Below are 14,545 nucleotides of genomic sequence, written 5' to 3'. Positions count from 1 at the left end.
CCCCCTCTGTCTCAGTAATATGACATCCTACTGACTATCTGCCATTCCCCCCTCTTGTCTCAGTAATATAACATCCTACTGACTATCTGCCATTCCCCCCTAGCCCCTGTCTCAGTAATATGACATTCTACTGACTATCTGCCATTCCCCCCTCTGTCTCAGTAATATAACATCCTACTGACTATCTGCCATCCCCCCCTAGCCCCTGTCTCAGTAATATGACATCCTACTGACTATCTGCCATCCCCCCTAGCCCCTGTCTCAGTAATATGACCTCCTACTGACTATCTGCCATTCCCCCCTCTGTCTCAGTAATATGACATCCTACTGACTATCTGCCATCCCCCCCTCTGTCTCAGTAATATGACCTCCTACTGACTATCTGCCATTCCCCCCTCTGTCTCAGTAATATGACATCCTACTGACTATCTGCCATTCCCCCCTAGCCCCTGTCTCAGTAATATGACATTCTTCAGACCAGATAGTGTGTGTGTGTGTGTGTGTCTGTGTGTGTGTGGTTGTTCTCCACCCCTCCCCCTCTGCATCACCAACGGCTTGCTGGGCTGCCTGGTAGAGAGAGAGAGAGAGACTTCCTGAAACTCTATCAACCCCTCCCCCCACTGTGATGTAACCGCTGACTGCTTCCTGTGGGTGTGTTCTGTGCTCGGCAGCTTGTCCGGTTGAGCCTAGCGAGGCAGTGGGAGGGGAGAGTGCCGCTGCTGCTCCTGCCGAGAGGGGAGACATGGGAAATGCTCAGAAGAAGCCCCACGGCAGAGGAGGGGAAGGGGGCCCCAGCCCGCATACAGACCACAATTCACACGGAAGCCACTGGAAAAACCGGGGAGGAATTGCAGAGAAGTACAAGGTGAACCAACAGGATTCGACGTCGGACAAGGGTCTGTGGAACGGAGCTCAGGGCTCTGGCAGGAGGGACTCTAAGGGAGCCAGGCCGGTCGGGGGAGACGGAAGCAACCTTGACGCCCCTTGTGGGGCCCTGCCCCCGCCGTTGGCCCGGCTCAAGAACGAGGGAAACCTGTTCTTTAAGAATGGACAGTTTGCTGATGCGCTGGACAAATATTCACAGGCCATCACGGGCTTCACAGACTCAGGTAGGTTTTCAGTATTGTGGTGTTGTGTCTTGCGTGACAGAGCTTTTACTAATAACTCTCGTTCATCTAGAGTTGAGATTTATAATAACTTAGTGTGACGGGCTATTCAAAATGACATGTTCGTTTTGTGTTCTTCCGGCATTTTCCACGGACATTCCCCCCCAAAAACAACCGTATGTAGGTAATCTAGCAACTAATGCCACTGCTTTCGTGTTTCCGTAAGGTTAAATCAGTGTGTTGTTTTGCTGCTATTGGCAGCTGGTGCTTTCAGTGATTGGCCCACAGCAAACCAAAGGTCAGCACATACCGCAGTAATAAAACTAACCTCTGTAGCAGCAATGTTATTCTCTTCACTGAATCACATCACATGACAGTGTAACGTGTCATTACCGGCAGCATTTAGCCAGTCGGTGGGATGTGGTGTCATTACCGGCAGCATTTAGCCAGTCGGTGGGATGTGATGTCATTACAGCAGCATTTAGCCAGTCAGTGGGATGTGATTTCATAACATGTTATTACAGCAGCATTTAGCCAGTCGGTGGGATGTGATTTCATTACAGCAGCATTTAGCCAGTCGGTGTGATGTGATGTCATTACAGCAGCATTTAGCCAGTCGGTGGGATGTGATGTCATTACAGCAGCATTTAGCCAGTCGGTGGGATGTGATGTCATTACAGCAGCATTTAGCCAGTCAGTGGGATGTGGTGTCATTACAGCAGCATTTAGCCAGTCGGTGGGATGTGATGTCATTACAGCAGCATTTAGCCAGTCAGTGGGATGTGATTTCATAACATGTTATTACAGCAGCATTTAGCCAGTCGGTGGGATGTGATTTCATAACATGTCATTACAGCAGCATTTAGCCAGTCGGTGGGATGTGATGTCATTACAGCAGCATTTAGCCAGTCGGTGGGATGTGATTTCATAACATGTTATTACAGCAGCATTTAGCCAGTCAGTGTGATGTGATTTCATAACATGTCATTACAGCAGCATTTAGCCAGTCGGTGGGATGTGATGTCATTACAGCAGCATTTAGCCAGTCGGTGGGATGTGATTTCATAACATGTCATTACAGCAGCATTTAGCCAGTCGGTGGGATGTGATGTCATTACAGCAGCATTTAGCCAGTCGGTGTGATGTGATGTCATTACAGCAGCATTTAGCCAGTCGGTGTGATGTGATTTCATAACATGTCATTACAGCAGCATTTAGCCAGTCGGTGGGATGTGATGTCATTACAGCAGCATTTAGCCAGTCGGTGGGATGTGATGTCATTACAGCAGCATTTAGCCAGTCAGTGGGATGTGATGTCATTACAGCAGCATTTAGCCAGTCGGTGGGATGTGATGTCATTACAGCAGCATTTAGCCAGTCGGTGGGATGTGATTTCATAACATGTTATTACAGCAGCATTTAGCCAGTCGGTGGGATGTGATTTCATAACATGTCATTACAGCAGCATTTAGCCAGTCGGTGGGATGTGATGTCATTACAGCAGCATTTAGCCAGTCGGTGTGATGTGATGTCATTACAGCAGCATTTAGCCAGTCGGTGTGATGTGATTTCATAACATGTCATTACAGCAGCATTTAGCCAGTCGGTGGGATGTGATGTCATTACAGCAGCATTTAGCCAGTCGGTGGGATGTGATGTCATTACAGCAGCATTTAGCCAGTCAGTGGGATGTGATGTCATTACAGCAGCATTTAGCCAGTCGGTGGGATGTGATTACAGTTCAGATGTACACTCCCGTTCAAAAGTTTGGGGTCACTTAGAAATGTCTTTGTTTTTTAAAGAATAGCCAGACAGACGCCTCACAAGTCCTCAACTGGCAGCTTCATTAAATAGTACCCGCAAAACACCAGTCTCAACGTCAACAGTGAAGAGGCGACTCCAAGATGCTGGCCTTCAGCTACAATAGTCATTTAAAACATTAACAATGTCTACACTGTATTTCTGATCAATTTGATTATATTTTAATGGACAGAAAAAAAGTGTTTTTCTTTAAAAAAACAAACAAGCGACCCCAAACTTTTGAACGGCAGTGTATCCTGATTCATCACAACATCCAGGTGTAGAGTAGCAGAGTGACTCATCACACTAGTGGTTGGTTGGTTACTGGCAGTGTATCCTGATTCATCACAACATCCAGGTGTAGAGTAGCAGAGTGACTCATCACACTAGTGGTTGGTTGGTTATTGGCAGTGTATCCTGACTCATCACACTAGTGGTTGGTTGGTTAGTGGCAGTGTATCCTGACTCATCACACTAGTGGTTGGTTGGTTACTGGCAGTGTATCCTGATTCATCACACTAGTGGTTGGTTGGTGATTGGCAGTGTGGTGAGTCTGTTTTAGCTGTCTGGAGTTCAGCCATACCCTTGCCAGGCAGGAAGGCAGACGGGCTCAGTTCCTCTCAGGTCACGTGACTTCTGACCGCTTATTGTCAAATTGAAACAGGTGCTGGGTGGCGGCGACGGACGAACTGACTGACTGGCTGACTGACTGACTGGCTGGCTGGCTGGCTGACTGGCTGACCGACTGACTGACTGACTGGCTGACTGACTGACTGCAGTAGTAAATCTCCTCTGACTGACTGACTGGCTGACTGACTGACTGCAGTAGTAAATCTCCTCTGACTGACTGACTGACTGACTGACTGGCTGACTGACTGACTGACTGACTGACTGGCTGACTGACTGGCTGACTGCAGTAGTAAATCTCCTCTGACTGGCTGACTGACTGGCTGACTGACTGACTGACTGACTGGCTGACTGGCTGACTGACTGGCTGACTGGCTGACTGGCTGACTGCAGTAGTAAATCTCCTCTGACTGACTGACTGGCTGACTGACTGACTGACTGGCTGACTGACTGACTGGCTGACTGGCTGACTGACTGGCTGACTGGCTGACTGACTGACTGACTGGCTGACTGACTGACTGGCTGACTGACTGGCTGACTGGCTGACTGACTGGCTGACTGGCTGACTGCAGTAGTAAATCTCCTCTGACTGACTGACTGACTGACTGGCTGACTGGCTGACTGACTGACTGACTGGCTGACTGGCTGACTGACTGGCTGACTGACTGACGGACTGACTGACTGACTGACAGACTGACTGCAGTAGTAAATCTCCTCTGACTGACTGACTGACTGACTGGCTGACTGACTGGCTGACTGACTGACTGGCTGACTGACTGGCTGACTGACTGACTGACTGACAGACTGACTGCAGTAGTAAATCTCCTCTGACTGACTAAAGAAACTGCTGTGAGAACCATCCACTTTATCTCTCCTCTCCTTTTCATCACTCTCTCCTCTCTTCTCCTTCCCATTACTCTCTCCTCTCCATCAGTCTCTCCTTCCCATCACTCAATCACATGTATTTATAAAGCCCTTCTTACATCAGCTGATGTCACAAAGTGCTGTACAGAAACCCAGCCTAAAACCCCAAACAGCAAGCAATGCAGGTGTAGAAGCACGGTGGCTTGGAAAAACTCACTAGAAAGGCCAGAACCTAGGAAGAAACCTAGAGAGGAACCAGGCTTTGACACCTCAGGAGTAAATGTCAGTTGGCTTTTCATAGCCGATCATTCAGAGTTAGAGACAGCAGGTACGGTAGAAAGAGAGAGAGAGAGTTGAAAACAGCAGGTCCGGGACAGGTAGCACGTCCGGTGAACAGGTCAGGGTTCCATAGTCGCAGGCAGAACAGTTGAAACTAGAGCAGCAGCACGACCAGATGGACTGGGAACAGCAAGGAGTCATCAGGCCAGGTAGTCCTGAGGCATGGTCCTAGGGCTCAGGTCCTCCGAGAGAAGAGAGAGAGAATTAGAGAGAGCATACTTAAATTCACACAGGACACCGGATAAGACAGGAGAATTACTCCAGATATAACAGACTGACCCTTGCCCCCCGACACATAAACTACTGCAGCATAAATACTGGAGGCTGAGGCAGGAGGGGTCAGGAGACACTGTGGCCCGATCCGATGATACCCCCGGACAGGGCCAAACAGGCAGGATATAACCCCACCCCACCACCAAAGCACAGCCCCCACACCACTAGAGGGATTTCTTCAACCACCAACTTACCATCCTGAGACAAGGCCGAGTATAGCCCACGAAGATCTCTGCCACGGCACAACCCAAGGGGGGGCACCAACCCAGACAGGAAGATCACGTCACTGACTCAACCCACTCAAGTGACACACCCCTCCTAGGGACGGCATGGAAGAGCACCAGTAAGCCAGTGATTCAGCCCCTGTAATAGGGTGAGAGGCAGAGAATCCCAGTGGAGAGAGGGGAACTGGCCAGGCAGAGACAGCAAGGGCGGTTCGTTGCTACAGAGCCTTTGCGTTCACCTTCACACTCCTGGACCAGACTACACTCAATCATATGACCCACTGAAGAGATGAGTCTTCAGTAAAGACTTAAAGGTTGAGACCGAGTATGCGTCTCTTACATGGGTAGGCAGACCGTTCCATAAAAATGGAGCTCTATAGGAGAAAGCCCTGCCTCCAGCTGTTTGCTTAGAAATTCTAGGGACAATTAGGAGGCTTGCGTCTTGTGACCGTAGCGTACTTTGTAGGTTAGCAGTAAAACCTTGAAATCAGCCCTTGCCTTGACAGGAAGCCAGTGTAGGGAGGCTAGCACTGGAGTAATATGATAACATTATTTACTCTCTCCTCTCCTTCCCATCAATCTCTCCTCTTCTCTCTCCTCATCACTCTCTCCTCATCACACTCCTCTCCTCATCACTCTCTCTTCATCACTCTCTCCTCTACTCATCACTCTCCTCTCATCACTCTCTCCTCTACTCATCACTCTCCTCTCCTCATCACTCTCTCTTCATCACTCTCTCCTCTCCTCATCACACTCCTCTCCTCATCACTCTATCTTCATCACTCTCTCCTCATCACACTCCTCATCACTCTCTTCATCACTCCTCTCCTCATCACTCTCGTTTCATCTCTCTCCTCATCACTCTCCTCTCCTCATCACTCTCTCCTCATCACTCTCTCCTCATCACTCTCTCCTCTCTTCATCACTCTCTCCTCATCACTCTCTCTTCATCACTCTCCTCTCCTCATCACTCTCTCCTCATCACACTTCTCTCCTCATCACATTCTCCTCTCTCCTCTCCTCATCACATTCTACTCTCTCCTCATCACATTCTCCTCTCCTCACCACTCTCCTCATCACAATCTCCTCTCCTCACCACTCTCTCCTCTCCTCATCACATTCTCCTCTCTCCTCATCACTCTCTCTTCATCATTCTCTCCTCATCACTCTCTCCTCTCCTCATCACATTCTCCTCTCTCCTCATCACTCTCTCTTCATCATTCTCTCCTCTCCTCATCACTCTCTCCTCTCCTCATCACTCTCTTTTCTCCTCATCACATTCTCCTCTCTCCTCATCACTCTCTCTTCATCATTCTCTCCTCTCCTCATCACTCTCTCCTCTCCTCATCACATTCTCCTCTCCTCACCACTCTCTCCTCTCCTCACCACTCTCTCCTCTCCTCACCACTCTCTCCTCTCCTCATCACATTCTCCTCTCTCCTCACTCTCTCTTCATCATTCTCTCCTCTCCTCATCACTCTCTCCTCTCCTCATCGCTCTCTCCTCTCTCCATCACTCTCCTCTCTCCTCATCACTCTCTCCTCTCCTCTCCTCATCACTCTCTCCTCTCCTCTCCTCATCACTCTCCTCTTCTCTCTCCTCTCCTTCCCATCAATCTCTCCTCTTCTCTCCTCATCTGTCTAGGTTTCTTCCTAGGTCCTGGCCTTTCTAGTGAGTTTTTCCAAGCCACCTTGCTTCTACACCTGCATTCCTTGCTGTTTGGGGTTTTAGGCTGGGTTTCTGTACAGCACTTTGTGACATGGGCTGATGTAAGAAGGGCTTTATAAATAAATCTCTCCTCTCCATCAATCTGTTCTCTCCTCGTTCCTCTCCACCACTATCACCACTAGTCTGTGAAAGTGACTGAACATCATGTGATACACTGAGGCCTTTCACAGTTACTGCTGTCATACACAGTATAATGTATCATTACTGCTGTCATACACAGTATAATGTATAGTTACTGCTGTCATACACAGTATAATGTATAGTTACTGCTGTCATACACAGTATAATGTATAGTTACTGCTGTCATACACAGTATAATGTATAATTACTGCTGTCATACACAGTATAATGTATAGTTACTGCTGTCATACACAGTATAATGTATAATTACTGCTGTCATACACAGTATAATGTATAATTACTGCTGTCATACACAGTATAATGCAGGGTTATTACTGCTGTCATACACAGTATAATGTATAATTACTGCTGTCATACACAGTATAATGCAGGGTTATTACTGCTGTCATACACAGTATAATGCAGGGTTATTAATGCTGTCATACACAGTATAATGCAGGGTTATTAATGCTGTCATACACAGTATAATGTATAATTACTGCTGTCATACACAGTATAATGCAGGGTTATTACTGCTGTCATACACAGTATAATGCAGGGTTATTAATGCTGTCATACACAGTATAATATATAATTACTGCTGTCATACACAGTATAATGTATAATTACTGCTGTCATACACAGTATAATGTATAGTTACTGCTGTCATACACAGTATAATGTATAGTTACTGCTGTCATACACAGTATAATGCAGGGTTATTAATGCTGTCATACACAGTATAATGCAGGGTTATTAATGCTGTCATACACAGTATAATATATAATTACTGCTGTCATACACAGTATAATGTATAATTACTGCTGTCATACACAGTATAATGTATAGTTACTGCTGTCATACACAGTATAATGTATAGTTACTGCTGTCATACACAGTATAATGCAGGGTTATTAATGCTGTCATACACAGTATAATGCAGGGTTATTAATGCTGTCATACACAGTATAATATATAATTACTGCTGTCATACACAGTATAATGTATAGTTACTGCTGTCATACACAGTATAATGTATAATTACTGCTGTCATACACAGTATAATGCAGGGTTATTAATGCTGTCATACACAGTATAATGTATAGTTACTGCTGTCATACACAGTATAATGCAGGGTTATTAATGCTGTCATACACAGTATAATGCAGGGTTATTAATGCTGTCATACACAGTATAATATATAATTACTGCTGTCATACACAGTATAATGTATAATTACTGCTGTCATACACAGTATAATGTATAGTTACTGCTGTCATACACAGTATAATGCAGGGTTATTAATGCTGTCATACACAGTATAATATATAATTACTGCTGTCATACACAGTATAATGTATAGTTACTGCTGTCATACACAGTATAATGTATAATTACTGCTGTCATACACAGTATAATGCAGGGTTATTAATGCTGTCATACACAGTATAATGTATAGTTACTGCTGTCATACACAGTATAATGTATAATTACTGCTGTCATACACAGTATAATGCAGGGTTATTAATGCTGTCATACACAGTATAATGTATAATTACTGCTGTCATACACAGTATAATGCAGGGTTATTAATGCTGTCATACACAGTATAATGTATAATTACTGCTGTCATACACAGTATAATGTATAGTTACTACTGTCATACACAGTATAATGTATAATTACTGCTGTCATACACAGTATAATGCAGGGTTATTCATGCTGTCATACACAGTATAATGCAGGGTTATTAATGCTGTCATACACAGTATAATGCAGGGTTATTACTGCTGTCATACACAGTATAATGCAGGGTTATTAATGCTGTTTGGTGTCATGATGTGACCTGTCTGTCGGTCTGTCTGTCTTCTGTCTGTCTACCAAGCCCCTCCTATGTGACGTCTGTCTGTCTGTCTGTCTGTCTGTCTGTCTGTCTGTCTACCAAGCCCCTCCTGTGTGATGTCTATCGGTCTCTCTCTACCAAGCCCCTCCTATGTGATGTCTGTCTCTCTACCAAGCCCCTCCTATGTGATGTCTGTCTCTCTACCAAGTCCCTCCTATGTGATGTCTGTCTCTCTACCAAGTCCCTCCTATGTGATTTCAATCTGTCTGTCTGTCTACCAAGCCCCTCCTATGTGATGTCTACCTGTCTATCTGTCTGTCTGTCTACCAAGCCCCTCCTATGTGATGTCTGTCTGTCTGTCTCTCTACCAAGCCCCTCCTATGTGATGTCTGTCTCTCTACCAAGTCCCTCCTATGTGATGTCTGTCTCTCTACCAAGTCCCTCCTATGTGATTTCAATCTGTCTGTCTGTCTACCAAGCCCCTTCTATGTGATGTCTACCTGTCTGTCTGTCTGTCTACCAAGCCCCTCCTATGTGATGTCTATCTGTCTGTCTGTCTACCAAGCCCCTCCTATGTGATGTCTGTCTGTCTGTCTGTCTACCAAGTCCCTCCTATGTGATGTCTGTCTCTCTACCAAGCCCCTCCTATGTGATGTCTACCTGTCTGTCTGTCTGTCTGTCTACCAAGCCCCTCCTATGTGATGTCTATCTGTCGGTCTGTCTACCAAGCCCCTCCTATGTGATGTCTGTCTGTCTGTCTGTCTGTCTGTCTACCAAGTCCCTTCTATGTGATGTCTGTCTCTCTACCAAGCCCCTCCTATGTGATGTCTGTCTGTCTACCAAGCCCCTCCTATGTGATGTCTGTCTGTCTGTCTGTCTACCAAGCCCCTCCTATGTGATGTCTATCTGTCTGTCTCTCTACCAAGCCCCTCCTATGTGATGTCTGTCTGTCTGTCTGTCTACCAAGCCCCTCCTATGTGATGTCTATCTGTCTGTCTCTCTACCAAGCCCCTCCTATGTGATGTCTATCTGTCGGTCTGTCTACCAAGCCCCTCCTATGTGATGTCTACCTGTCTGTCTGTCTGTCTGTCTACCAAGCCCCTCATATGTGATGTCTATCTGTCTGTCTGTCTACCAAGTCCCTCCTATGTGATGTCTGTCTGTCTGTCTACCAAGTCCCTCCTATGTGATGTCTGTCTGTCTGTCCGTCCGTCCGTCCTCCGTACATAATCTTTCCAGATCCTTGATATCCTTCATTGTCAAACCACAGGTTATCAATGGGTTTAATGTCCGGTGACTGCAAAAGGTTAATTTTGTGGTCAATTGACAATTTATTTTCTGTCTGTCCGTCCGTCCGTCCGTAACAAATCATTAAAATCCAGACAGAAAATATTTACACAAGAAGCAATCTAATATCACACAGTCCGTCCGCGACGCTGACTAAATGAAAGAGTGATGATGTCACTGGGAGTCACATGCCTTTACCTCCTACCACACACAGGAAGTTCCTTCTAGGAGGAGGGCGGCCCTGGATAACGCTCTGTAGGGAGACATGTCACAGTGAGACGCTCTGTAGGGAGAAATGTCACAGTGAGACGCTCTGTAGGGAGACATGTCACAGTGAGACACTCTGTAGGGGGAAATGTCACAGTGAGACACTCTGTAGGGAGACATGTGTCACAGTGAGACGCTCTGTAGGGAGACATGTCACAGTGAGACGCTCTGTAGGGAGACATGTCTCCCAGTGAGACGCTCTGTAGGGAGAAATGTCACAGTGAGACGCTCTGTAGGGGAAAATGTCACAGTGAGACACTCTGTAGGGAGACATGTGTCACAGTGAGACGCTCTGTAGGGAGACATGTCACAGTGAGACGCTCTGTAGGGAGACGTGTCTCCCAGTGAGACGCTCTGTAGGGAGAAATGTCACAGTGAGACACTCTGTAGGGAGAAATGTCTCCCAGTGAAACACTCTGTAGGGAGACATGTCTCCCAGTGAAACACTCTGTCGTCGTTGAGAAATGTCTCCCAGGCAGTGGAACTGAAGCGTCTCCCGATGTGTCCAGACAGGCTTTTCCACCAGCCGTAGTAGCAGCAGGCCAGAGACTAGACCTGCCATAGTTATTAACATAGTTGAACAGATACCACATTCCACTTCCTGTAAAGCATTTGGTCCAACCAGGTTAGGAATGTACTGTATGTAGGAAGTCAGCTGGGAATGAGTCAGATCTGGTGAGACCACAGACAGTGTTTAAACATACAGAGGAGACTATGTCATTGTGACATTATAACCGTAAACACCTAACATCTGATCCCAGTACAGGCCTCTAGAAGTCACATTATAACAGTGTATTCCTAACGTCTGATCCCAGTACAGGCCTCTGGAAGTCACATTATAACAGTGTATTCCTAACGTCTGATCCCAGTACAGGCCTCTGGAAGTCACATTATAACAGTGTATTCCTAACGTCTGATCCCAGTACAGGCCTCTGGAAGTCACATTATAACAGTGTATTCCTAACGTCTGATCCCAGTACAGGCCTCCTTATTTAACATCCTGCCTTGGTTTGTTTTCATTAGAATCCCCTCCTGTGTTTCAACATGCCCAGTCCGTCTCACACCCAGAACCCAGGGGCACATTCAACTACTACTTTCATACTGTGGTACAAAAGCCCTTCCTCATTATCCTCACCCAGAACCCAGGGGCACATTCAACTACTACTTTCATACTGTGGTACAAAAGGCCTTCCTCATTATCCTCACCTCAGACCTTTATCAATGATTCATACTAGCAGGCAACAGCACGCTCCGTATCGACAGCCCACTCGGACTGACCACTACAGCCCCACGATGGAGGTTACAACTTGACTGTCTGAGTAATAATGTCTCTGTGTCTGGTTGATAGGATTGGACAGCCCTGAGGACCTGTGTAATAATGTCTGTCTCTGTGTCTGGTTGATAGGATTGGACAGTCCTGAGGACCTGTGTAATAATGTCTCTGTGTCTGGCTGGTAGGATTGGACAGTCCTGAGGACCTGTGTAATAATGTCTGTCTCTGTGTCTGGTTGATAGGATTGGACAGTCCTGAGGACCTGTGTAATAATGTCTCTGTGTCTGGTTGATAGGATTGGACAGTCCTGAGGACCTGTGTAATAATGTCTGTCTCTGTGTCTGGTTGATAGGATTGGACAGTCCTGAGGACCTGTGTAATAATGTCTCTGTGTCTGGTTTATAGGATTGGACAGTCCTGAGGACCTGTGTAATAATGTCTGTCTCTGTGTCTGGTTGATAGGATTGGACAGTCCTGAGGACCTGTGTAATAATGTCTGTCTCTGTGTCTGGTTGATAGGATTGGACAGTCCTGAGGACCTGTGTAATAATGTCTCTGTGTCTGGTTTATAGGATTGGACAGTCCTGAGGACCTGTGTGTGCTCTACTCTAACAGAGCAGCCTGCTACCTGAAAGATGGAAACAGCTCTGAGTGTATACAGGACTGCACCAGGTGAGACCCTCCCTCAACAACTATACATTATCATAGACATTATATACATTAGCATAGACATATACATTATCAGACATTATAGACATTATAGAAATGATTATAGACGTTATTATATACGTTATTATAGACATTACAGACATTATTATATATGCTTTTATAGACATCATTATAGACAAACATTATTATAGACATAAACATTATTATAGACATAAACATTATTATAGACATAAACATTATTATAGACATAAACATTATTATAGACATAAACATTATTATAGACATAAACATTATTATAGACATAAACATTATTATAGACATAAACATTATTATAGACATAAACATTATTATAGACATAAACATTATTATAGACATAAACATTATTATAGACATAAACATTATTATAGACATAAACATTATTATAGACATAAACATTATTATAGACTTGATTATAGACATGATTATATACATTTTTAATTTTACCTTTATTTAACTAGGGCAAGTCAGTTAAGAACAAATTCTTATTTTCAATGACGGCCTAGGAACAGTGGGTTAACTGCCTGTTCAGGGGCAGAACGACAGATTTGTACCTTGTCAGCTCGGGGGTTTGAACTTGCAACCTTTCGGTTACTAGTCCAACGCTGTAACCATTAGGCTGCCCTACTGCAGACTACAGGGACCAGTCTATTCCTATATAGTGCCCTACTGCAGACCACAGGGACCAGTCTATTCCTATATAGTGCCCTACTGCAGACCACAGGGACCAGTCTATTCCCTATATAGTGCCCTACTGCAGACTACAGGGACCAGTCTATTCCTATATAGTGCCCTACTGCAGACTACAGGGACCAGTCTATTCCTATATAGTGCCCTACTGCAGACCACAGGGACCAGTCTATTCCCTATATAGTGCCCTGGTCCTTAGTGAAAAGGAACAGAGAGAGTTACAGCAGAGGCTAAACAGTATACCCCCCCCCCCCTGTCACATCTGGATCCAGCCAATCAGTAATTACAGCAGAGGCTAAACAGATGTCACATCTGGATCCAGCCAATCAGTAGTGACAGCAGAGGTTAAACAGTATACCCCCCCTGTCACATCTGGATCCAGCCAATCAGTAGTGACAGCAGAGGCTAAACAGTATACCCCCCCTGTCACATCTGGATCCAGCCAATCAGTAGTTACAGCAGAGGTTAAACAGTATACCCCCCCTGTCACATCTGGATCCAGCCAATCAGTAGTGACAGCAGAGGTTAAACAGTATACCCCCCCCTGTCACTGCTGTCACTACTGATTGGCTGGATCCAGATGAGGTTAAACAGTATACCCACACCTGTCACATCTGGATCCAGCCAATCAGTAGTGACAGCAGAGGTTAAACAGTATACCCCCCTGTCACATCTGGATCCAGCCAATCAGTAGTGACAGCAGAGGTTAAACAGTATACCCCCCCACCCCTGTCACATCTGGATCCAGCCAATCAGTAATTACAGCAGTTAAACTAGGGAAGTTCTGGAGGAGACAACACTATAGAGGAGGCCTTGTTGGTCTGGTTGAACCCATAGAGTGAGGCTTGGTTGGTCTGGTTGAAACCATAGAGGAGGCTTGGTTGGTCTGGTTGAAACCATAGAGGAGGCTTGGCTGGTCTGGTTGGTCTGGTTGGTCTGGTTGAAACCATAGAGGAGGCTTGGTTGGTCTGGTTGAAACCATAGAGGAGGCTTGGCTGGTCTGGTTGAAACCATAGAGGAGGCTTGGCTGGTCTGGTTGAAACCATAGAGGAGGCTTGGCTGGTCTGGTTGAAACCATAGAGGAGGCTTGGTTGGTCTGGTTGAAACCATAGAGGAGGCTTGGCTGGTCTGGTTGAAACCATAGAGGAGGCTTGGCTGGTCTGGTTGAAACCATAGAGGAGGCTTGGCTGGTCTGGTTGGTCTGGTTGGTCTGGTTGGTCTGGTTGAAACCATAGAGGAGGCTTGGTTGGTCTGGTTGAAACCATAGAGGAGGCTTGGTTGGTCTGGTTGGTCTGGTTGGTCTGGTTGTAACCAATTGGAGGCTTGGCTGGTCTGGTTGAAACCATAGAGGAGGCTTGGCTGGTCTGGTCTGGTTGAAACCATAGAGGAGGCTTGGCTG

At 45.9% G+C, this 14,545-nt stretch overlaps 1 protein-coding gene across 1 annotated transcript in view; it reads left to right on the top strand.

Moving 5' to 3' along the window:
* Positions 1-691: 691 nt before the first annotated feature.
* The window catches only part of LOC139400772 (sperm-associated antigen 1A-like), a gene marked incomplete at its 3' end in the record, with an annotated part of 19,339 nt that continues 5,485 nt past the window's right edge, over positions 692-14,545 (top strand). Inside the window, exons 1-2 of the mRNA XM_071145419.1 lie at positions 692-1,109; positions 12,324-12,423. Coding sequence (XP_071001520.1) covers positions 743-1,109; positions 12,324-12,423 — 467 coding nt within the window. The remainder of the gene's footprint in view (positions 1,110-12,323; positions 12,424-14,545) is intronic.

The sequence above is a fragment of the Oncorhynchus clarkii genome, unplaced genomic scaffold, assembly GCF_045791955.1.
Source record: "Oncorhynchus clarkii lewisi isolate Uvic-CL-2024 unplaced genomic scaffold, UVic_Ocla_1.0 unplaced_contig_6322_pilon_pilon, whole genome shotgun sequence".
Classification (NCBI taxonomy): Eukaryota; Metazoa; Chordata; class Actinopteri; order Salmoniformes; family Salmonidae; genus Oncorhynchus; species Oncorhynchus clarkii.
The sequence above is the reverse complement of the archived record's forward strand: the minus strand, read 5'-3'. Positions and strand labels throughout refer to the sequence as shown.